The sequence below is a fragment of the Plodia interpunctella genome, chromosome 5 (genome assembly GCF_027563975.2).
Source record: "Plodia interpunctella isolate USDA-ARS_2022_Savannah chromosome 5, ilPloInte3.2, whole genome shotgun sequence".
NCBI lineage: Eukaryota > Metazoa > Arthropoda > Insecta > Lepidoptera > Pyralidae > Plodia > Plodia interpunctella.
The window spans coordinates 10,375,698-10,401,178 of NC_071298.1; the positions used below are offsets into that span (position 1 = coordinate 10,375,698).

General features: G+C 37.8%; 4 protein-coding genes across 6 annotated transcripts in view; 1 reads left to right on the plus strand and 3 right to left on the minus strand.

Moving 5' to 3' along the window:
* RpS23 (Ribosomal protein S23) overlaps positions 1-25,481 on the minus strand; it is a 66,076-nt gene that overhangs the window by 29,275 nt on the left and 11,320 nt on the right. The gene's annotated exons all lie outside the window — the stretch shown is intronic.
* LOC128669877 (TD and POZ domain-containing protein 3-like) lies at positions 1,763-6,809 on the minus strand. The gene is made up of 3 exons (XM_053745091.1): positions 6,616-6,809; positions 2,990-3,529; positions 1,763-2,528 (listed from the first exon to the last, which is right to left on the minus strand). Exons 1-3 carry the CDS (start codon positions 6,667-6,669, stop codon positions 2,088-2,090), a joined length of 1,035 nt encoding a protein of 344 aa, XP_053601066.1. The 5' UTR covers positions 6,670-6,809; the 3' UTR covers positions 1,763-2,087.
* LOC128669875 (zinc finger protein 54-like) lies at positions 3,708-6,576 on the minus strand. The gene has a single exon (XM_053745089.2). The coding sequence runs from the start codon at positions 5,863-5,865 to the stop codon at positions 4,204-4,206; it is 1,662 nt and encodes a 553-aa protein (XP_053601064.1). The 5' UTR covers positions 5,866-6,576; the 3' UTR covers positions 3,708-4,203.
* Positions 6,951-25,478, plus strand: LOC128669873 (uncharacterized). 3 transcript variants are annotated; one of them, XM_053745079.1, is made up of 21 exons: positions 6,951-7,130; positions 7,365-7,464; positions 7,721-7,846; positions 8,107-8,225; positions 8,678-8,887; positions 9,691-9,870; positions 10,809-10,952; positions 11,362-11,455; positions 11,686-11,872; positions 12,713-12,850; positions 13,745-13,895; positions 15,054-15,158; positions 15,989-16,122; positions 16,984-17,072; positions 17,656-17,769; positions 18,906-19,092; positions 19,749-19,976; positions 20,772-21,260; positions 22,312-22,577; positions 23,023-23,094; positions 23,763-25,478. In XM_053745079.1, exons 1-21 carry the CDS (start codon positions 7,099-7,101, stop codon positions 23,847-23,849), a joined length of 3,252 nt encoding a protein of 1,083 aa, XP_053601054.1. In that variant the 5' UTR covers positions 6,951-7,098; the 3' UTR covers positions 23,850-25,478. The 3 variants fall into 3 exon arrangements, with proteins under 3 accessions (XP_053601054.1, XP_053601055.1, XP_053601056.1); XM_053745080.1 differs by having other exon boundaries at positions 23,026-23,094; XM_053745081.1 differs by having other exon boundaries at positions 10,818-10,952.

Below are 25,481 nucleotides of genomic sequence, written 5' to 3' on the forward strand. Positions count from 1 at the left end.
GAAATGCCATACATGCCTACGTAGACATATACGCTTATGTAAGCTAGTCAGATATATCGATATACCACCTGAAAACTACAAAACTGGCCAATCAATACATAACTATGAATAAATATAGACCATTTAAACTCCGGTTAAAAAATCCAGCCCATCCCTAGCAGGCAGCTGGCGAGCCGCGTTCCGGAGCCGAGGCCACGCATGCGCAGCGCAATGCGCAACCGACACTTGCAGTTACCTGTACACAGGAACAAACTTATATGGCCCGGTGAGGGCGTCGCTGCTGTTGAATAAATTTTATAGGAAAAAATTACTTAACTTGTTTTCAATTTTGGTCGCAAGATACAGAATGACTTGATGCCGTCAAGGATGATTGCGTGTCAACGGTCTAACATCTAAGGTTGCCGAAGACCGTTCGAATAGTAGAATAAAAATATGAAAGCGGACCCTGGGCTCCGTCGCTCTATGTCGGCGGAAACAACCGGACTCGAGAATCAAAGATAAATAGGCAAGAACATTGATAATAACTTTTATAAGCAATTTTTGCTAAAGCGATAACTTGTATTGCTATATTGCTTTCATATTACATAGACTAGCTGATGCCCGCGTGGCCGAACAATATTTGGTAAGGAGTCAAAATTATTAGAGAAATTTAACTGTACAGACAAAGCGTAACGATAGCTACCTATAAAGAAGATGTTCATACGACTTAAATATATATTTCCTATAGTTTACCTGGACTATCATGTCTCTTCTTCATGTGTTCCAGATCTTCGATTTTTATACATCAACAGGAAATGCTCATCAGGTTGAACAACTTCTGATCAGGCGTCGTCATTTCTATGTTCCGCTGTACCATCATGGATCTACATCAGGTGTTCCAGATCTTTAAATTTTTATACCTCAACAGAAAATGCTCATCAGACTGAACGACAGGCTTGATAGCTATATAATAAAACAAGTATCATTCAAATCCGTCCAGTAGTTCCGAAGATTAACGTGTACAGATTTTTTTTTTCAAATTCTTTCTCTGTTGCTATGACTCTATCGCCTAATTTTGTTTTTATGGAAATATATTCCATGTACAGGATTTTTTTTTCTACTGTTTTATTATATGTATATAGGTACTTATATCGCTTTAGCGAAAAGTCCGCATAAGTGCCAGTTGATATTTCTGTACTTTTCGCTTTTTGTGCAATAGAGTATAGAGTATTGTAACTAAGTATGGATTTTCTTTTAGGATTCGAACCCAACCACCAGGTTGGACGGCTAGACCGCCGAGGCTACTTGTTGCACTAAATTATAACTGAATAAGCCAATTTATTTTTAACTGGCCACGCTAGAAATTTGATACAACGTAAACTCAGTTTTTTTCTGATAAGTCGTATTATGTAAATTTTTGAGTTGTTGATGCAATATTTGATTTATTTCCAATAATAAGTACAGTTCAAATTGTTTACGTGTTAGGCCTCGTAAGAAAAAACGGACCATAGATAAAATAATTGCATGGACGCCTGGGTAAAAAATTAAATTTTTAATTCATTCAATTGTCGCTTTAATTGATCAATTTTATTTATTATATGATGTAGTATTTTTTAGTTCCCTTATTTGGAACCCTTTTTTCATACAATAAATGTGACGTCATCTCTACTCATTGTCACACAAGTCAAGAACCTTGCCGTAAAGTAAACGTATATTTTTACACCGCCCATAGCAAACATAATCTGATTTGACCCTGTCTTTTCAGATAATTGAAATCCATAAGTAAAATAAACAATAACTTTATTAAGTTTATTTACAAGTAAAACAATTGACTTTCAATTCTGCTTTATATGTAAACATATCAGTTGCAAAAAAGCTGTATTCGATAAACAAATCTATAAATCTTTCAAAAATATAAGTACTTACACTGAGATAAAATAATACAAAAAATAAAATAATAACAAATATATAACACTTGTAAAAACTTGAATCTTATTCGATTTTTTTTAATAACTCATTTTGTGTACCACTGGCTGGGCAATTTTTAACGAATATTTATCCTTAAATCACAGACAAAAGTGAAAATCTTTACAACTTTACTTAAACATCTAATCACAAAGCACCAAAAATTCGCAAACCTCTCTTGCCAATTCTGCACTTTTGATTTCCTTAAACTCGTCAGATTTTATTATAGACTTGTTATTTTTTATCAGTTTCAAAGTTTCAGTTTTAAGATAGTCGGCATTATGTATGTCGGCATAGACAAGAGTTACAAGCGCGTTGTCTATGGTTAAGTGTTGGGCGAGAACATATTGGCACAACTCGTGGAGGCCAGGGAGGTTGAATCTGTCAGCGAGTGGGAGGATGTTGAAGACGTTACGATTTTCGATGTTATCTGTGGTGCCGGTGTAAATGAACTCTAGGACTGCTTTGAAGTCTTCTTTGGAGACATCAGTTAACTTCAAGTAGCCACTCTGCCCTTCTACCATTTCATCTTTGAACATGGCCTTGAAGACTTCGCTGCTCTCGGCCAGCAGGGCTCGGTGGACCTACAACAATTAGAAAAACAACCTCTATACAATTTTATTCCGCTTTTGCCCGCGGCATCGCTCGAGTGTTTTTTAAACAAACATGATTTTCATACAATCTTTCACCCCCTATTTATTATTCATTAATTTGGGGGTTGATTTTTTGAAAAAGTAGCCTATGTTTCAACATGAATAAAAGAGAACGAAAGAACCATTGACCTTTCGTCTCTCTTATCTCTCAGTTCGTATTGAATGAAAACCTTGTGTTTGTAATTAAAAAGACGACCATGAGAGAAAATAACAGCGGCCTAATTAAATATTAATGCATGACGGACTCGTAGGGCAACGGCATTTACTTATGTATGGATAATATGAACTGTAGTTCTCTTTCTGTCTCTTTCTCATAATAAGGTTATCTGATCCTATAAGTGTTACCTTTTGAGTAACGGAACCATAAAAAAATAATAACATTTTTAACTTACCTTAAACTTAAACCCTTCCATAACTTCAATGGTAAAATCGGAACAGACCGGATCTATCAGCAAATATCCAAAGTCATGTTTATATTTAACATCTTCTATAACAACTGCATCTTTCGATTCTTCTTTCTTAAACAACACTGGTATATATAACTGTTTATCTTTCAACAGTTCCACGTCAATTGTTTTAAAACTATATGTTGTTAAGTATGTCTGTTTAGTATTCTTAACATTGAATTGTTTGAAATCAGTTTTCAAGAATACAACATTCGTTTTCTTCTTAAACTGCATTATGTTAGATGTGCCAATGGATATGGTAAACGCTCTGTCATCTCTGTTCGAAACGAACAGATGCAAGAGGAATATATCAGCTATTCGCTCAGTGGCGTATTGGAACCAATAGTCTGCGCACGCGTCTATATAAGTCCCACCTATGTCATAAGTGTTTGGCCTGTAGAATTTGTGATTAATGTCTTCAAGGTACAGCCATCTCGCGTCACTGGTTTGGCAGGTTTTGTATCCGTATACAACTGATGGGTGGTCCTGTAACAATTTTATTTACACTACCAAGCAGGAAAACAGGCACGTGGGCCCAGTGGCCCGCTAATGGTGTGTGGTCACCGCACCGCGTGTGTCACGCGCGTTTCCTACACCACTCATTTAACTGGGGGATCCATGTCTGGTTTGGTTACCATGTGACGAAAAAAAAAGATTCAATAAGTTTTTGATCGAATCATATTTAATATTCATATTTAATATTCATATTTACAATATATACAGTAGTGATAAATACATTCTGGCTATAAATTACAATATAATAAAATATTATGTCACTGAAATTGGTAAAATCTTCGGCCAGGCGAGATAGCTACTGCTTTTTTTTTGGAAATTAAATTATTTTATTGTAATAAAAAATTTGCACACATTTTTTTAAAATAATCCCACTAAATCTTTATTAGGACTATGATTGAATGTTTCAAATAACTTTCTAGATAACATGTGCAATATAGAATTTGACATCAAAGACAACACAAACAAAAAATTTTATAATGTGGCTGGAGGGGAAAAATAAATGTAATTGCCTATATATTGTCGATTTTTAATTGATTTCACCTTATAATCTTCAATGATATATGTTCTTTGTAGTGTAATTACAAGTCTATTTTCATACTTTGTTAAAAATACTAGATCTCAGTTTAGTAGTGCATAATCCCCTATCACTGGGCAACATCATGATAACTGCCTTCGGTCTGATGCTGCCTCTTCATATGGTTTTTCAGGTTGATGTTTTGTGTGAACGCTGCTGTGCACAACATACATTTGAATTTCTTTTCTGTACTGTGAGACTGCATGTGGACTTTCAGGCCTCGTAGTCTTGGATAACTCTTTCCACAATATTCACACCTATAATTCCTTTCCCCAGTATGTGTAGCTAAATGTTCTTTCAACCGGGAAGGCAAATAAAACCTCTTATCGCACAAATCACATTGGTGCTTTAATATCTTGAGATGAAACCTTCGGTTGTGCTCCCTCAAACTTTTACGGCTGTCATATGTACGATCACAGGACTCACATGGATACATTCGCTGTTCACCGTGCACTTCTATCATGTGTCTGTACCTTAAAGAGTATGAGAAGAGAATCTCGTCACATTTATTGCACTGATACGCTGGCTCTTTCTTATGTGTCCTCGCCACATGCAAGTACCGGCTATGTTTAGACTTGAAACACTTCCCGCACTCTTTGCAAGGGAAATTCTCATCTATTCTCTGATGTGTCCTCTGATGCAACATCAGCATTCTCTCTTCGAAATAATGAGCTCCACAGATGTCACAAATACAAGTGCCAAAGTGTTCAGCCATGTGTTTTTTTAAGGCATGAAAAAAGCCAAAGGTCACTCCACATTCTAAGCAAGTTAAATTTGTTGCAGTCAATTTGAATTTCAAAAATTCATTATTAACCTCATGAATGATCTTTTCGTGTGAATTAACTAAATGTTGTTTGGCCATTTCAATACTGTCTATTGTTGCATTACAAATTCGGCAGTCAATTTTCGTTATGTCTATTTGTGGTGTTTTTTTATTAAAGACCTCTTTGAATATTGTTGGGTCATGTGTTAAAGTATGGCCTCGTAATTTTTCAGGGTCCGTATGGACCTCCCGACAATACAAACAGTAGTAATCTGAGAATGAAGTGTCAAATGGACAAATATAAGTGTTTTCCACTAGAGTGCAAGTGTTCTGGAATGTTTTTAATTCACTGTCATTTATTTGGTAACTCTTTTTAGGTTTCTTGGTGTCCACATCAACTTGCTGCAACCTCTCATGCACAGATTCATACTTCAACACATTTTCCATTTCACCATTATCTTTTCCCCTCTCTTTCTTCAACTTTTTCTTCTTTACTTTGACAGTCTTATTTCTATGTTTAGCTTTCTGTTTGGGTATAAATTCTGGATCACTTTTTACACTGTCATCATCATTACCGGCATAATTCTCAACAGGAGAATGTCTCGGCGAGATGATATTAACACCAAGTGTTTCAACTTTGATGTGAGGTTCCTCTGACTTCACATTTCCGTCGCCGTCGACTTGTATCTCTGTCTGAAGCAATCTTTGTTCGCACTGCAACACTTGTAGCCTGAACGAGTTGGCTTCTCTTAATCTGGTGACACACGTAGCGCAGATCAGACGCCCGGTCGGCTCAACATCGAGATTGGACAGGTATAAACCGAAGCAATCAACAAATATATCGGAATAGTTCTCCTTTTGCCCACCCCACTCGTACTCGACGTTCAACAAACGACATTTTTTCATATTACCACAACACCGGCATAGGCCAGGATCAAACACAGGGCCTTTACGTGTAGATACTTTCATTTTTAAATGATTTTCATTAAGAAATACAACTCAAAAAATAAATGAAAACATTGATTTCTTTTTTGTTGATACTGCTTGACAAGCGTTATGATTTTGACGTTTCTCTCGGTGTTGCCATGTGAAAAAAGGCGTCGATGTTTTATTTAACACTAGTTTTTATTTAACACATCTAAACTTCCTCAGGAATCACATAATTTATTAGAGAAAACGATGAGGACTTTTTTTATAATATGTACGGATTTATATTACATAAGTTATGTAAGTACATGGATTTTCTCGATTATTTCTTTCTAAATCTTCGGGGCAAATGCGAGTCGGACTCACGCACGAATGTTTCAGTACCATTTTACAAATAAATAATGGTACCGAAACCTATTAATGCAAGGCGATAATGAATACCGAGTATTATTGGCCTAAACACGAAATAAGCACAGATATAAAAACATTAATGTAATGTTAATATATATGTGAAAATAAGAAATTTCTGAGAAGTGAGAACAGTGAATTTCCTGGCACATCACTAGTAGAAAGGTTTGTTTTCAATTACGTTGTTTTTCATATCTTTATTACTACTATAGTAAGCATTCGTAGGTGTATCACCCATGGAATTAGTAGGTACTCCGTACAACCGAAGTACTTATTAAATTCATGGTATCACCACATACAAATGAATGATTCATTGCATTATGTAGGTAGTACGTATCACTTTCGCACTATAGATTAGTCAATAGCAACAATACAATACTTTACCGGTGAGATCACGCTCGATTGTCTCGGAGAACTAATTGATCTGTCTTCACTCATGATTCAAGATGAGGAAATGTGAATTTTGTGTCCAAAATTGAATCACCAAAAATGCGATTTGTCACAAATTAATTAATTCCTATTTTCAAAACAAATAAATTGGGACAGAGGTACTACTGTACTGTCGACTTTTTTTTGACATTGAATGACATTTTGACAGTGACTCATAGACTATTCAATGTTTTATTTAATTGTAGGCACACACATGTATTTTAGGTACCTATAGAGATTTTAAATTTTTGTTTAGAATGGAACAAAGTATGAAAAAAATCAATGTCATTGTGACAATAAATAATTTTATTTGACACCTCTGCATGGATCTCGATTGTTTTTAGATTTTTCATTTCCAATAATTATTCAGCAATATTAGTTATTTTGTTTTATTTACTAATGCTATGACAAATATTGAGGCTTTAAGCCTCTATCAATATGGTTCTAAATGCCGCTGTGCAAATGCTAAGGTTTGTACACATAAGTTACTCAACCTGTTATAAAATTTTTCTATTGTTCATAACGATTTGTAACATCAGGATCATTAATTATTATCCTATTTTAGTAAACTTAATAGCACTTAACAATTAATAATTACAAATAATATCAAATCCATATCAAAACTAACATATTGCGGGAACTTCCAGTTCAAACTCATGTTGTAACTATGTTATACTTGACATACTTACCTACAATACTTCCAGGGAGGCAGATGAGTTGAAGCAGAAGATACTGAAATTCAAAAGTGGAACATCAATGCTACAGGAACGCAGTCTCTGGGCTACACAACAGCAACTACAAAAAGTATGTATAATACATAAACAATAACTGGCACTTGTAGCAAAATTTTTTCTCCTCATTTTATTACTCTTATTGACTCATGAATATATAATAATGAGCCGTTGCTTGTAGATCCTGTTTATAAAAGGTATCTATGACATTCTCCAACTAAAAATCACCTCAATCCAATGCTCAGTTTTAACATGAAAGAAAGACAAACACACTTTCATATTTATATTAGTATAGAATGTTTTTGGTTAAACTGTTTAAAATATTTCAGGTGTATCAAAAAGTGTTAGTACTAGACTTGGACTATGCCTTGGACAAGAAAGTGGAGCAGGATCTATGGAACATTGGCTTTAAACAGCAGATTGAGGCACTCCAAGCCATATCTAAAGACCGAAAGGTGAACCTCTTCTTCATCTGCTATTTGAACAGCCGTAAACTTAATTTTAATGTCTACCTTACGAACCAAAGCAATGCAGCAGCAAACTATGTTTGATTCTGCATGATCAATGGTTTATGTAATTTTTTTATGTCAAGAAGTGATGTATATGTATCTTATGTTGAATAAGAAAAAATATTGATTTCCCAAAAAAGATTATAGATTTTATTTTTATCACAATGGAAATATTGCATTTCTAGTTTATATGTATATATTTTTAGAACCCTCTACGCAGTGAGGGCCAGGCTATGCTGTCATGGGTCCTGCAAGCTGCGGCCGGCTTCTACCTGTGTCTACTGCACCAGATCTGTACCACATTTAAGCTAGATCTGCCATTTAGGTATGCAACAGTGTTTGATTTCATAAACTTTCTGGTTTTTTTTTAAATTCATGTAGCTACAAAAAAGATTTTGAACTGTGTCTAAAGTTAAAATTTTGTTAAAATATTCTTCACAGTATCAGAAAACAGTGACATATAAACACGTGTTCAAGAAGTGTTCAAATTTTAACTAGCTAGAATGAATATTTTGTGTGGCACGTGATTCTACACCAGGACAGGACCATATAATATGTTCCCATGGATATGGTACAAGGTAACTAAGACACCTGATAGGGAACAATAACATTCCCTAGTTGAGTTGTTGTGCCCTAGCAGCTTCAGCTTCCACTTGTAGAATAACAGCCGCATCTTCATTGTGAAGTTACTTTTTACGCGTCACACGTCTTATGCCCAAAAATTCATATGATTGCTTTTGAAATGAGTGTTAACAATAGTACTATCATTTGAACCAGACGTCGCGCATCCCTGCTGGGGTTCGTGGAGGGGTGGGGCGCGGGCGCGGAGTGCGGGGGCGGCGGCGGGGGCGGGGTCGGGGGAGGGGCAGGGGGAGCGCGGCTGCCCCCCCCCGCCGCCGCGCGCTACATCTGCCAGCACTGCCTCGTGCACCTCGGGGACCTGGCCCGCTACAGGCAGCAGCTGCGGCAGGCGCATACATTCTATAGGTATGCATATATAGTACTAGGTTTTGCCCGCGGCTTCGCCCCCGTACATTTCTCTGTGAAAGCGGGATAGACACGATTTTCATACAAAGATATAATAGACCAATTGGGTTTTCTAGCTTCGAACATTAGAATAGTAAGATTTAAAATGATTTTAATATTTGTACTTTTATTATGTGAATTTTGCATGATGAAAAGGGTATGAAACGATCATGATAGATATGTATCACTATTATGTTACTACAGTTGTCTGATTCAGTCGCCACATCCTAATGTGGCGACTGAATCAGACAACTGTCAGTATTAAACTCTACTTCTTTGTATCCATTATATTCGTATTCACAAAATAAAGTGTGATTTCTGAGGAAGGTTGAGGTGTCTAATTTATTATGTCTATACTCGAGCGAAGCCGGGAAGGGCCGCTAGTGAACCCCATATTTACACTCACTGACACAACTCCTGCCGCTGCCGAAATATTTCCTTAATACTTCTGCGGTAATAACGACGCGAGTGAGCGTTTACACTCAGTCTTCGTATCTTTATTCTCTCTCTCTCTCTCTTTATTTATCAACTTGCAAATTTTACAAATTAACAGATTAATAAACGAATTGCTGTAGTCAGGTAACAAAACGTTGCGTTTCACGTTCTATTTTGACCGAATCGCGGCGAGAATGTAAACACTCGCTCGTGCCCGCGCTGCCCGTCCTTTGACTTCCGCGTGAAACACCGACAATCGATATTTACATAGTCGTTCTGCCCATTGGGGTGCTCAATTCCCTGAGTGTAATATCGTGAGCCCGCCGCAGACACGCGCTGGTGGTGTCGGCGCACTCGGGACAGCCGTACAACCAGCTGGCGCTGCTGGCGTGGCGCCGCGGCCGGCGGCTGTCGGCGCTGTACTGGCACGTGCGCAGCCTGCTGGTGCGCGCGCCCTTCCCGCCCGCGCCCGCCAACCTCGCGCGCACGCTGCGCGCCGCCACCGCCAGGTGGGTACCACGTGACGTCTACACTCGACAGTTTCAATAGACTCATTTTACATCGATGGTTTTGTACCTATTTGTGACGTGCACACTCGAACATATCAGTTTGAATAGATTGCTTTTACATCGATGGTTTCGTACCTATTTGTAGGACGCTCACACATTATTAATGTTATTTTATTTATACAGGTTTACTGGTATCAAACGCATAACCTCCTAAAGACTACTTGGGTACATCAAAAGAAGCAACTTTTATTCTACGACTTTTCGATATACGTAGTTTTTTTTTTTCATATAAAAAAAACAATGTAATTTGCGATTCTACACACCTTAACTCTATGTAATAGCTAGTAAATTAGCAACACGAGACAGTACAGTAGCGTTATGTAGCAGAATCGAACAAAGAGTTGTAACGCTTATATAACGCTTTATAGAAACGACATTAAAACTAAATAAAAGAAAATTTTTGTGTTTATTACGTTTAGACAAAAGTCGTAGAACAAAAGAATATTATTATCTGAAAGATTATATTATGTTAATCTTTATGTACCTTATGCGCCTTTGGAATGTTAAGGAAAAATAAAATCACACATTTTTGGACTCGTCCAAACGCTTCATACTAAATGACATGTAGGAGTGACGTCTCAATGTGCTAAAATGTTCGCTAAGAAAGTTTAAATATGTTTGTTCGACAGCTAAATTAAATATTACGTTTATGGCGATGTCTTCTTAATAAAAGTTGTTACAATTTTCTTGTTTTTTAATATAGTTGAATTTATTTTTATAATTTCATACTTTTTGAAAATGGACTTTCTAACAAACTTTAAATCTTCGTATTTAGATCCAGCTGCATTGTTACAGTCTATGAATTATCATAATGATCCTAAATATGTCTATTTTATCTAGATTATACATATTTGTTACAATTCTCCGAGCTTGTCAAGTTGTTGCAGCCAGTCGAGCATGCCGGTGCTGCCGGGGCTGCGCGGCCGCGACGCTGCGCCGGCGCCGGCGCCGCTGCGGCTCGACGCTCAGTGTTACGTGGCCGAGCTGCTGCGCGCCATACATCTCATACATACTGTCGACGAGTGAGTTATCACCATTGACCTCAAAAAAATCAAGTATTAAGTTTAAAGGACAATTGGCGGTATCATAAATGATCCCAATGAAAATTCCATAAAAGTTTATAACTCAATTTCTGTTTCGGGTTGCTTTTTTTTTAAAAAAAGAAGAGGGGCTCTTATAGCTTTCCAACTTTTATAGAAATCGTTCCAGCAGTGTCGTTCCGCGAAAGCGAAACAGACAGACATACTTTCGCATATATAATATTAGTATGGATAAACTAGCTAGTTAAAAATGTAAAAAGCTTCTATCAAATAATACCATATATTTGGTGCATTTTTATTTAATTTTCGTTTAATTTTTAATAGGCTGCCAATAATCAATCTTCACTATGTATATACAATTATACACGCTTTAATAAATAACGTATTTCAGCTTGGAGACGGCTACGGCGATAGTGAAAAATCTCAACTCTTCGTTGACGGTGCTCGTCGCGACCGACAGCTTCGAACCTATGACCCTTATCAAGGTAGGACTACACTGACGCCCGAAGTCCAAGGACTGCGTAAAAGTCTGTGATTTTACGACCTGCCTATCACGTCAATGCTTTTTGGGGATGCTGTTGTTGTCTATCAACTGTAGTTTGAACTACGGACAAGAACATATGGTACATTTCATCCCGAAAAAAATAATGTTTCCGTGGGAAAATCGCGCAGACGAAGCCGCGGGCAAATGCTACTAGAAAGTGTTATATTTTAGATGGCGTGCGTCCTAATCTGGCTGGTTCATTCGTCGACTGAAGACCTTAAACTGCAGCCGTCAGCATTAAGTCCCTCGGAAGCTAGCGCCGTCTCGCTCGCGCACGAGCTGTGTGTAGCCAACGTTCTCGCTCTAACGCTGCCTGCGTACAGCGCGCCGCCGCCTAAGGATAGCTGTTTACCTGCATGTAAGTGTAATCCTAACTTATATTATAAATGCTACTAAAAGTAAGTTTGTTTGTTACCTCTTCACGCTCTATCTACTCAACGAAACTCTTCTTGAAATGTTGGATATACAGGGTTACTGGTGTCAAACGCTAAACCTCCTAAAGACACAACAACTTTCTTGGCACTATTAATGGAGTGGTTTGCCATTGCCTTCTCCATTTCACACACAAGTTAATAAGAATCAACCAGTGTGCAGGTTTCCTCACGATTTTTTCCTTCACCGCGGACGCAAGTGGTGGTCGATGAAAACTACTATACATGAGTCAGATTGGTATACAAATTCATGTGGCACTATTAGGATTCGAACTTGGGATCTTTCGATCTCAGATGGGCGGTTTTAACCACTGGATCAAAATCCTGGTCTTGCAAGTAACCCTGTATAGACGACTTTTTGGATAACCGGCCAATTTAAAAATATTCGGCAACTAGATGTTGCCCGGGGCTTCGTTTTCGCGGGAATTTTGAGATAAAATAAAGCCTATAGCAATCTTGGATAATGTAACTTTCCAATGGTGAAAGAATTTTTGAAATCGATTCGGTAATTTCGGAGATTACCCGCCTCAAACATACAAATTCACAAACGCTTACCTCTTTATAATAATGTAGTATAGATGGTCAATATTAAAAACAGCAAACGCCCTTACAACGAACAAGCTTATCATATCGGTGTTGTGTAAAGTGATATTTAATAAATGAAATTAGAGTTTTTATATATGTATATTTAAACCACGTTTGTTATTTATTAAATACCTTAGATTAGATCTTATTATCATTGAAAAATGATTTCTTTTAATGTACAGTAAAAGTGTGGCTATCCTGGTTGACAACACAATCTGGCGTCTTGTCCAACGCCGAGTGGTCGGCTAAACCTGCGCTGTGGCCAGCTCTAGTGCACACCCTCACTCTACTGCAGGACGACTGTCTGGACAAGGACAGCTGTGAGTACCGTTGTCTCTAGTGTGCAGTATATCTGTCTCTGTCTTGATTGTATTCTCGTGTAATAAAGTTCATAGTAATATTATGTATGTGATACCGCTGGTATGCATGTAGATGAAGAGCCCCGTTCAAACATAGCCTACATTTTTTTCAATAATCACGCCCCAAATGACTATAATGGTACACTCTCCTTTATAGTCTAAGTTTGCACGAAAATAGTGTCTATTTCGCGTTCGCACAGAAATTCACGCGGGCGAAGACGCGGGCAAAAGTTATAGGCTCAAAACATGAAAACAAAGAGAAGAATTGCCATTTGTCAAACAAAAGTTGTCACGATACGCGGGGCTGAGGCGAACGAGTGGGGTAAGCGGTTTCGTGGCTCGCCTACATAATTGTTCTGAACGGATGAAACAAGCGCCACTTACACTCCGCGCTGCTTTACGTGACATCTGTGCACCTTTCATTGTATCTGTGCACAAGTTGATACACCGGATCCTTATCTACAGGGTTACTGGTATAAAACGCAAAACCTCCTAAACACTATTTGGGTACATCAAAACAAGCAAGTGTGTTTCAATCAACCAGTTTAAAGCGTTATTAACGCTTATTGTCCACTTAGAGCGGAACAATCCTATCTTAATCCTAACTAATATTATAAATCCGAAAGTAAGTTTGTTACCTCTTCACGCTCTATCTATTCAACCAATCTCCTTGAAATTTTGCATACATTAAGTTTCAAATATGGAGAAGGACATAGGGTACCTTTCATCCCGGAAAAATAACGCGGGCGAAGTCGCGGGCAAAAGCTAGTAACTATATAAAAATACCGGTATTTTAATCGAAACCTGGTTTCGGGCCTAAAAAAAAAAACACAATATGAAACCGTTATTTTTCAGACGACACAGTGCCGCTGCCAGAGGACGAGGAGCTACATGGATTCCTACCTTTAGAGGCCTCGTTCAAAGGGCTCCGGTTCGCTAACTACGCTTGTTGGGACACGTACGGTGGACGGTTACCCGATCTCGACGACCAGGATAAGGAGAATGAGTGAGTCATTGTCACAGTTTAATGAAGCGATTTGCACATCCAATGAAGCGGCGGTGGTGTAATGAGTTAAGACGCCCGCCTGTGGATCGAAAGGTCTCAGGTTCGTATCCTACTCGTGCCATATGAGTATGTATACTGTTGGGTCCACAACCTCGGTTGTTCTCGGGAAATGATAGCAGGGAGACCGGGGAATAAAGGACAACTTTTTGTTGCTTCACTTTAGCTTATAATACTATCAATAATTATGACCGTTGTTGCATCGACCCTGTAATTATATTTCTCTTGGACGTGATGTGCTGACACAACGTCACATGAAAAAAGGAGTGACATAGAATATTTTATTTCCTCTAACACATCACGACTAGGGTCGCAACATATACCAATCTGACTCATGTATAGTAGTTTTCATAGACCACCACTTGGTTCCGGTGAAGGAAAACATCGTGAGGAAACCTGCACACTGGTGGATAGTTTAGTTCACTTGTGTGTACGCGACTAACTGCCACTATATGGTGGTAAGTAGTCGTAAAAGTCATGTCAGATGCCTTTAGGCGACTTTAATAAAATCCGCCGGCGTTGACTATGCCAATCAGGTTTGTCACCAAATATAAAAGACTAATTTAAATTAATGAATTCAATTTTACCTAATTAATTTTATTTTCTAACGCCATTACCCACAAAAAAGGTTAAACACACTGTGAAAAGTATACTAGCTGCGCCCTGGGGCTTCGTTCCCGTGGGAATTTGGGGATAAAAAGTACACTATGTGTTATTCCAGGTTATATCCTACCCGTATACTAAATTTCATAACAATAACAGTAGATTTTGCGTGAAAGAGTAACAAACATACATACTTTTTCATAAACTTTTCTGTGGCGACACCCACGCTCTATAAATAAATCTATTTATTTAGTACCCAATGAGCTCCACACTGTCGCCGAACTCGGATACATGCCATTGCGAATGCGTCAACATCACATATTTAGTATCAATGGTTTTATTTACCGTAATGAAAAACCAGCAATGTGTAACCGTATTCCCCAAAGTTTGGCAAACAGTTCGATCACAGTATGGAGAATGTGGAGATACGTTTTTCTTTATGTGTATATCCGTGTGTGTGTGTGTGTGTGTGTTTCACAATAATATTGTGTGGTGCAGTGCGGGCGCACACGGGTCGGAGTGGCAGCGGCGGGCGCGCGCGCGGCGGCTGCGGGCGCGCGCGCGGGCGCTGGCGGCGCTTTGTCCCGAACACATCTCCTACACGTCTCATAACTATTTATTTATTTTAAATTAGTTGCGCACCGGATTATACGCTCGCGCGGGAATTTCGTTAAAAATATTACTCGTGTGTGTGATTCCAGGTTATATTATATCCGTGTATTAAATTTCATAACAATCCGTCTAGTAGATTTCGCGTGAAAAAGTAACAAACATACATACATTCATAAACTTCGCATTTGTAATATTAATAGGATTTATTGTACAATTTAAAGTTCACGGAATGAAATATGACTTTTTTTGCGACAAAATAAAATTGTTTTAAAACTTGTTGAAAACTGTCCTATATTTATGAAATTCAAATCATTTATTGCTGCTTCAATGTAACAAAAGTATTTTTAACATAACAAAACAGTAGTTATTAAGGACCCTTTACAATTTTATATAAAATAAATATTTAACTATGCCGGTCCAGAAACGCTGGCTTGTTGTCGTCAATTTTCAATTTATTTATTTAATAATAATGTAAATTGTATTGTCAAGGATGATAAGCGCGCCAATGGTCTGATGACGACTGGAGACTCCGGTTATACATTTTTTAAAACCTGTTTTGTTTTTTTAACAAATTATATAAATCTGATATTAGACGACCTCGGTGGCGCAGTGGTAAAGTGCTTGCCTCTGAACCGAGAGGTCCCGGGTTCGATCCCCGGTCGGGTCATGATGGAAAATGATCTATTTCTGATTGGATGTTTATCTATATATGTATTTGTTATAAAATATAGTATCGTTGAGTTAGTGTTCCATAACACAAGTCTGGAACTTACTTTGGGGCTAGCTCAATCTGTGTGATTTGTCCTAATATATAATCACAGGGAAGAAAATGGCGTGGTGAGGTTCCGGGCGGGCGCAGACAGCGCGGACGCGGCGCTGGCGGAGCTGCAGCGCGCGCCTGCGCCTGCGCCTGCGCCGCCCAGGGTCATCTCCGAGGCTGACTTCCGGGAGAAAGGTAATGTATACCGACTAATATTAGAAACGAGAAAATAACTTTGTTCGTTTGTTACCTCTTCACGCATTATCTACTGGAGAGATTGTTATGAAATTTGGTACACGGGTAGAAAATAACCTGGAATAACACATAGGGTTCTTGTGGGAATTTCGGGATATAAAGTACCCTATACTTTTTATCCCGAAATTCCCACGGGAGCGAAGCCCCGGGGCACAGCTACTACGCTATAAGTAGCGCTGAGACATTTTTAGTCCATGGCTCTTAAGGCGCATTGCTCTATCACGCTCCCTTTGATGTCCGTCAACGGACAACGCAGAAACTTTGTGAAGTTTGTTGTACAGCCTACAGCACATCAAGTTACTCTTCATGAACCTCTATGACGCGGTAATAGCGGCGAGTTTACAATGAATTTGGGTAAGTTGATGTGCTGTTGACTGTACGTCAACACACATATTTAAGTTTATGTGCTGTTGACTGTACGTCAACACACATATTTAAGTTTATGTGCTGTTGACTGTACGTCAACGCACATCAGTGTCTAAACCTATAGAAAAATTAGGTTTACTAGGGTGATGATTGCGAATATTTTATTTTTAGATGACGATAATAATTGTTTTTTAAATTTTGCTAGTCTTGTTTATGAGGTCAATCCATGTCAATTTATTATAAAGAGGTAAGCGTTTGGGAGTTTGTATGTTTGGGGCGGGTAATCTCCGAAACTACCGAACCGATTCAAGAATTCTTTCACCATTGGAAAGGTACATTATCCAAGATTGCTATAGGCTTTATTTCATCTCAAAATTCCCACGGGAGCGAAGACCCGGGCAACATGTAGTTATAATGTTTTGTCTATTTGTTTAGTTCGTGAGAAGCGCGTCGGCATTCTCAAACCGCAAGGATCTCTGGAACGCGCGAGAGAAGAGAGAGCAATGGCAACGCAAGACGATCTGGTAATTAAAATTGGAGTGTCTATCTGTAATTACAAAATAAAGTTTTTTCACCTAAACTTTTTTTTTAGATTTTTGGTTTTGTCTGTTTGTTCAGTTTAACGGCTTATTCGAATTTGATGGGATTTTCTGTCTTAAACTTAGAATTATATAATATATAATAATATATCTTTCTCTGTCAACGTTCAATATATAGCGTAACTACCCCACCCTCAAAATAACATTTTTGTCAATTTTCAATAATGTTATTGAAAATATTGTCAATTTTTTTTATTTAAATTTTGTCATTTTCTACTAATGATGTGAATTCGTCCTCTTAATTTTTAATATCTATATGTATAAGACCTACATTTGTTAATTGACGTGTTTGGAGAAAAGTAGCCGCGGTGAAGTTTGTTGCGCCGTTTCATCTTCACCTGCGCTTTGGAAGTCGGCTGTAGATTTAGTTTAAGTAATTTTTTTGACGTCAATAAGTGTACATTAATCATCCTAAATTGAATAAAATTAAAAAAATTGAATTTGAATTTGAGCCAAATGCTTTGATTTGCGATCTTAATTTATAATCTACTGTTTATTAATATCACAGGAGCCGGAATGTGTTGAAGACAGCAAAATCGAGGACAAGAAAGAGGCGAGGAAGCCTCGTGTGAACATTGCAATGGCCGCCATCATGCGGAAGCAGGAGGAGACCAACAAACAGGTGAGAGGGAGCGAGATGCAAGCTCCCATTTATTTATCCGTTTAAAGTTTATTGCAAGACTTATTTACAAAAGATGAATCGTCATATGGCAGCGTTTGTAAACTTTTTTGATGATATCTATACTATTGTTATAAAGAGATAAGCGTTTGTGAGTTTGTATGTTTGAGGCGGTTAATCTCCGAAACTACCGAACCGATTTCAAAAATTCTTTCACCATTAGAAAGGTACATTATCCAAGATTGCTATAGGCTATATTTTATCTCCAAATTCCCACGGGAGCGAAGCCCCGGGCAACATTTAGTAACTGTATATGTTTAATGTAAATACTTGTTTTATTTGGACCAAATAGAGTTGGCATAAGTGATACGATAAAAAATAAATATTATACAATTATTTTCTTATAAAACATTGTAATATGTCAAGAAACCTAATTAAATAAAATAAATAAATAAATATATTAGGACAAATCACACAGATTGAGCTAGCCCCAAAGTAAGTTCGAGACTTGTGTTATGGGATACTAACTCAACGATACTATATTTTATAACATATACATATATAAATAAACATCCAAGACCCGGGCCAATCTGAAAAAGATTTTTTTCCATCCTGACCCGACCGGGGATCGAACCCGGGACCTCTCGGTTCAGTGGCAAGAACTTTACCACTGCGCCACCGAGGTCGTCAAATTGAGGGCGCTGTCCCCTGTTGGCTGGCAACGCTCGGTGTTTATCAACCAATCTTGTATGGTGTTAAATTAGCGCCAAAATATAGTTTGTTAAAAATACGTCTTATTTCTTGACAGTCTTAAATATATAGCGTTAGAAATTGTGTTTCATATGCTTTGTAAGGGCTAAATGACAAATAACTTCAGGTATAGATTTATATGTGACATTTTTTGATATTTTAAATGATAAAACAGGCCCTTAGAAAAAGTAGCTGTGTTAATGTAGCTTATTACACAATACGCATGTCTCAAAGTCAAAATGCATAATAATATAATCGGAAATGTGTCATTCACGGGAACTTTTTCAGTATTTCCCGAAACGCTACAAACTACTGGCATTTCGGAACGACCACTGCAAGAATTAATTTTAACATTTGCTTATTTAGCCGAACCATTATTTTATTTTCAGGTGAAATTCGTGACGCCACCCACCACGCCGGACTCTGTCGCGGACGCAGAAGAGACGGACGAGAAGCCCAAGGTCATTCAACCCAAGCCGATGAAGTCGCTCGCCAATCTGCCCATCGGAAGGAAAACTGGAGGAATTCTCTCTCTGAAAGACAAATCTGCGGGTTACCCACACTTAGTTAACACAGGTCGAAAATAACTAAATCCTACAAATATTACAAATGGGAAAGTTTGTTTGTTACTCTTTCACGCAAAATCTACTGGACGGATTGTTATGAAAATTGTTACACGGGAAGAATATAACCTGGAGTAACACATAGGGTAATTTTTATCCCGAAATTCCCACGAGAGCGAAGCCCCGGGGCGTAGCTTGTTTGTGAGTATGTTTGTTACTTCTCCACGGTCAAACGGCTGGGCTGATTTTTATGTAATTTGGTATTTAGATAGTATTACCTAGTAGATATCTTGGATTAACAAATAGGGTAATTAAAGTAGGCGCGCTTCCCGTGGGATTTGGTTAGAATATCTGATAGTCAATGGCACGTTACAAGTTATGTGGGGCTACTGTGCTTAAAATCTACGTTTACAGGCAACCATTTTTTTTATATTTATTTATACTAGCAGCCTGTCCCGGCTTCGCTCGGGTAAAATCATAATAAACCTAAACGTTCCTCATTATTCATATTATCTATTGGTGAAAACCGTACAACAATATATTCTGTACTTTTTGAGTTTATCCCGTTCGTACAGATAAACGCGAATTTTTTTTTCTATAATATGTAAGGAAGAATTTAAAATTTGAATAAAAATAAACGTGAAAATGTGAATGGTTTCACTTTGACAGACCCAGAGCCAAAGAAAGAGAAAGAGAGGGAAGAGAAGATAGAGATAAAACCTCAGGCAGCCAATCAGAATTCGCAGCAGCAGAAGAGACGGGAACATTCGCCGAGCCAACAAAATTGGGGACCGAATATGGCAACACAGACCTATAATGAGCCGAGGATGAACTTCCAGAAGAACTATGGTATCCAGAACACTAACATCAGTTACAACCCTAGTTATCAACCGACAGGTAAAGTTGCTATTGCGTTAAAAATGCCCAAATATTGGTTAAGAGTGCCTGTTGCTGTCTAATGGAAATACTGTACGTCGGCGTAAGACGTAAAGAGATGAATTAATTACATGGTCTCGATAGCTCAGTGGTCAAGACCACTGTCTCGGATAGACAGGGGCGCGAGTTCAATTCCCGCTCGATTGCAGAATATTTTCATGTCATTATTATTTTCAAAAATAAGTTAAAAAGCGTGTGTGACATGTATAACTAATCCATTTAAACAATGTTAACATATGAAAGTAATGTTTCGTAAAATATATGTTTAGAAACATAAACTTTTGCTATTACATTACAATCGCGTAATATTATCACGTTTTGTTTTAAATCTTTCTGTATGCTATTGAATATGGCGTTGGACCAAACAAATTAAAGCAATGGTTGTTTTTTGCATATACCTATATATATATATTCTACAGGTCCGTGAACAACGAATTAGCCGAGAAATATGCTACGTCAGACGAAAAAGATAGCAATAATATCCCAACTTAATATTATATAAATGCGAAAATATGTTTGTTCACGCTCTATCTACTCGACCAATCTTCTTGAAATTTTGCATATATGTACTTTGAAGTATGGAGAAGGATATAGAGTATCTTTCATCCAGGAAAAATATCTGTTCCCGTCGGATATTTAGCGGGCGATGTCGCGAGCAAAAGCTAGTTGGAAAATAAATTTGACAAGTGGAATACCACCCTTATCCTATAGCATGAATTATAGCATGCGTGGCACACAAAATTGGTTTTATTTCAGGCATGGGCAACAATATCAGACTGCCAGTCGTCAACCCGAAAGAGATAGACGTCAGAACGGCCGCGTTACAGAAACAGAACTCCCGCCAGGAGCTGTTCCAAGATGGCCACAAGTTCAACCATAACTACCAAATGTCCGGTGACAAGAAAAACTTCCTCAACGACCTGCCCCCGCGCTTCGCCAACCAGTACAAGTACTGGCAAAGTCCACAGGACAACGAGAACCAATTCCGAGATGACACGTTCAAAAATCAATCGTTATTCAATGAACAACCTAATTGGGTGGCTCCGCGGGAGAACTACCAGCCGCCGTGGTGGAAGCCAGAGGCTTTCAATAGCAATTTTTCAGCGCCATCTATGAATTTGCAGTCGAACTTTTACTCGCCCTCGAACGTGCAGAGTTATCAGAATCTGCCGTATAACCAGGGACAAGCGGTTGGGCCGAGCAAGGATGCGATGATGGGACAGAATTATATGCAATCCACCATTGGTAAGTTTGTCTAGTGTGGCCGCTGGATACTCAATTATCGATAGACTGTCGATCGTTTGAGAAAAAGCAATTGTGTCGATAGTTTTGCATACTTTAGTATCGATAGTGTGGGACTATCAATAAATACTTCACCATATTGTGTATTACTGTAAAACCTTTATGCAGTAAACTATTACACACGAATTTAATCCTAACACCTGGTTAGCCGTCCGGCTGCAGTTCCGTTCGCCTATCAGCCAAAGTGGCGGGAGTCGTCATGTCACAAGACATTGGCATTCACGTATATGTCAATGACAAATGAGTGCGAACTTACAGATAGATGAAACATTGCAAGTAATCGAGTCTACTCGTCATTACGACTCGATACTGTCAATAAATATTATTAAAATTCTGCTCTTTTTCATCATCAAATATACTTTGGTGTCGTTCCGAAGCAGCCCACTGTTGAGATACAGGCTCATGCATAGTTCAGTGGTGCTTGGTTGTGATGACGATTTTTTTATCTTTATATTTCCTTATTATGAAACTGTCAATAAAGATTTATTATAATATTATTATTATTGATACATCAATAATATCCATCTAAAATAGCTATTGATACTATTGATAGTTCAGCAATTCTAGTTTACGCTACAGTTGTCCCTCAGCCTTGATATTGACTCCACAGCCACCAAACTGACTCTCTTTCTTAACCTGACATGTTCGGAGCTGCGATGCCGTGAAGCCCGACTTCAGCTTAAAAATCAAAAATTTTGATTATTCGGCTGTTATTTTACAACGGCCTGCTTGACCAATAGTTGCCAAAGCTGTGTGTCCCTACGCACGTACGACATCCACGTGAGAATATAGAATACCTTCTAGGGTACCACACGTCACACCAGTATTCTTATAAGTCTGTCTGTCTGTTCCACTTTCACGGCTAAACCGCGAGACCGATTTTGATGACATTTAGTATGCACGTAGTTAAAGAACCCCGTAAAAACATAGGCTACTTTCATAAAGTAATACTCGATAAAATATAAATTATAATTAAAAAATGCACATCTTTCAGGTCAACCTCAACTCCAAACCATGCAAACCCTAGTGACGTCTCCTAGCTTCAACTCCTCATTGAACAGCTTCGGCAACTACCCTGCTGTGGGCTACGACTCCGCCATGTACCCGCAGTTCAACAAGATGCCCTACCAGCAGCTACCCGTGCCCAAGCCACAGAATTATCAGAAGGATCTGGATAACATGCCGTTTGGGTCTATGGAGCAGAGGAATTTGAACGTTAACGAGCCACTGAATGAGCCGTTGAAGATGGAACAGATTGGGGTAAAGTTCTAATAATCACTTGTATAAGAACTAACTTTGTTTAAAAAAATTTCATTGTCAATGAGTCGAAATACTGATGTGATAATATGAGTATTTTTCTAATGTTTTAACACAGATCCTAAATAATATTTAATAAAATAAGTTGTTACTTCTTCAAGCTCTGTCTACTCAACCGATCTTCTTGAAATTTTGCATACATGTAGTTTGAAGTGTGGAGAAGGACATATGGAAAAATTACAAAAATCACTGTCCCCGTGGGAAGTTAATATTAATAAATAATTTACGCTGGCGAAGCCGCGGACAAAAGCTAGTTCCATCCATAAATTAGGGTGGTAAAAAGATTGTTGTCTTTTTGAAATTCGAAGGAGAATAATGAGGGTGATTGAAATGCTCAAAATGCACCCAAAAGGTCTTTCTGAAGAAATGATTAGAGTGTTGAATGTAGCAGGGGCGGCGGGCGTACTCGCTGTTCAGCGCAGCGCCCGACGGCTGGGGCGCCGCCCACAAGCCGCACCAGGTGAGCTCACGTCCCACAGCCTTCCTACATAAACTTACGTAACCAGTTACAAGAGACGTTTTCTTTCGCTGTTTGGTAATTAGTTGCGAAAGAAGATATTATTTTTCCAAATTTCCATAGATAGAAACAGCCCTATGCGGAGCCGCTTCGTCGCCAAATATCCTATGGAGGCTATCATGAAAAATTATGTAGCACACTATCACCGAACACGGACAGTAGTTTGTACGAGTGCTTTTATTTACAGCAATGAAAAATCAGCGATGTATATCGAATCCGCCAAATTTCATTTGACTGTTCGTGGATAGTGTTAGCACGTCATCGCGTCCACGTGTCCTCTCTTTTTTACACGATGCGTAATCGATATGAGGAAAAGGGACAGCATGTGTGTATGTGTAGAAAAGAATGCCAATGACCAATCCCCAGGTGTATGACTTTGACGTCACGTCCGGTCTTGTCAAAATGGCGGTTGTGGAAAAGCTCTTATTTTGTATATAATTTTGACACCATTTTTAGCGTTTTCAAGCTGAATGATATATTTTTTAAGTTTATATGTTGATGTATTATGTATATATACATCATACATAGTACTGTAACACTCAAAATATAAGAAAAAACATACACATATTTCCTTATATAAAAAATTCAATAAAAATTATTTCTCGTTGTAGTCTCTATGGTCCGGGCCTGGCCCCTCGCCTCTAGAGCGGCTGCTGGAACAGCAGAAACAGATAAAGCAGCCCCCGCCCCCGCAATGATTGGCGAACACCCGCGACGACTGGCTACCGACGACTGTGCAGTCCTGACTGTGATGTTAATGAAATTTTTAGTAGCAAACGTGAAATTGAGGGGAAATGGCGATGTTTCGATTTTGTTCCGCTAGGTGGCGCTGTCGAAACGTGAAAATAATTCAATGAAATGTGATATAAAATGTTATTTTTTTATAAATATTGACGCAATTTTTTATAGGATTTCAAAACAATGTTTTTTGTCAAGAAAGTGAAGTAAATAAATGAGCAGGCGCCAGTCGGCTGGCAACACTGGGCTTTTATCAACCAATCGTGACCATTTTACTTGGTTATAGCAATGGCAAAACAATGCAGTCGTTAAAAATCCGTTTTTCTTTACTTTCATGACAGAATGTGCTTTGCGCCACTAATTGAACAAATGTTTGTGTTTATCGCCATTCTCTCCTAAAAAAGATTTTTGTCAAAATGTTTACACTTTGATTTTTTGCCATAGAGGGAATATTTACAGATCTCTCCGGCAAATGCAAAATGTTTCGATCTTAGTACAAAAAATACCACCATGTCATAATAACGCCAAGTTCACACGGAAATAAAAAAATCCTCGAGCTGTGAAAATTATCTTAACTTGTCGATGTAATTATTTTTTTGTGATAATTTCATAATATCTGTATACATATTTCGTGCTTACTGTTTTTCTCAACCTTGTTATTGCGAAAACCATTGTTTGGCTGAATGATTTAAAATCGTTTACAATCGTAGAATTCAAAAGTGATGTTCGATTGTTTAAAGTTTCATAATACTGCAAAATATTTATTTGCAGTTTACTTTTATGAATCGAATTCGTGTAAACTCGGCGGTATTATAAAATCTGGATTGAGATAAAATTGTTTTTTCGAATTGCTTATTAAAATAATTTTGCTAGTTTCAAAAGACAAGTTTAAATATAAATATTTTGTGTTTGAACGTTTGATGTCGTGAAAATGAAGATACAATACTTCGATACACTTTATAACTATAGTCATGTAACTGAAAGTTTTAAATGAAATCGGACCCATATTGTATGTATTTATCTGTTTTCTTGTGTAAATTGTTTTGTCTCTGGTAATTCAAATCATTGTTCTTTATACTTTCTTTCTCAAAATTAAACAGTGAAATAAAAGATATATCCAACGAACTGATTGCACGTAGTGTGGAACCTTAGACAGAAACATGGTAACGAAAGCACGTTGCGCCGAAAAAATATATCTCGGATACCTTTCTTACGTTTTCCTGATTGTGTCAAAAAGATCTGAATTTACCGATTTATAATTTAAACTTATCTAGATTTTGAAAAAACCAAAAAACATTTTTTGGCCAAACGTGCTTTCGGTGAAGTGTGTTTCTGTAAACTGTAGTCACCTCTGATTTATAAGTGACTTGCTATTGTTAAAACAAAAAATATATACAGAACGAGAATTTTTTTTTATGAAATATAAAATGAAACTAAATTTAGGTGCCGATTTTCGTGAACACTCAGATATTTATTTAAAATTGTAAAATAACGTTAAACTTAACTATTACTTGTTGTGTTTTAAGTGAACTTAAATTGAAGCAATTATTGTGAAACAATATTTTGTAATACAACTATTTTTGTTAACATTT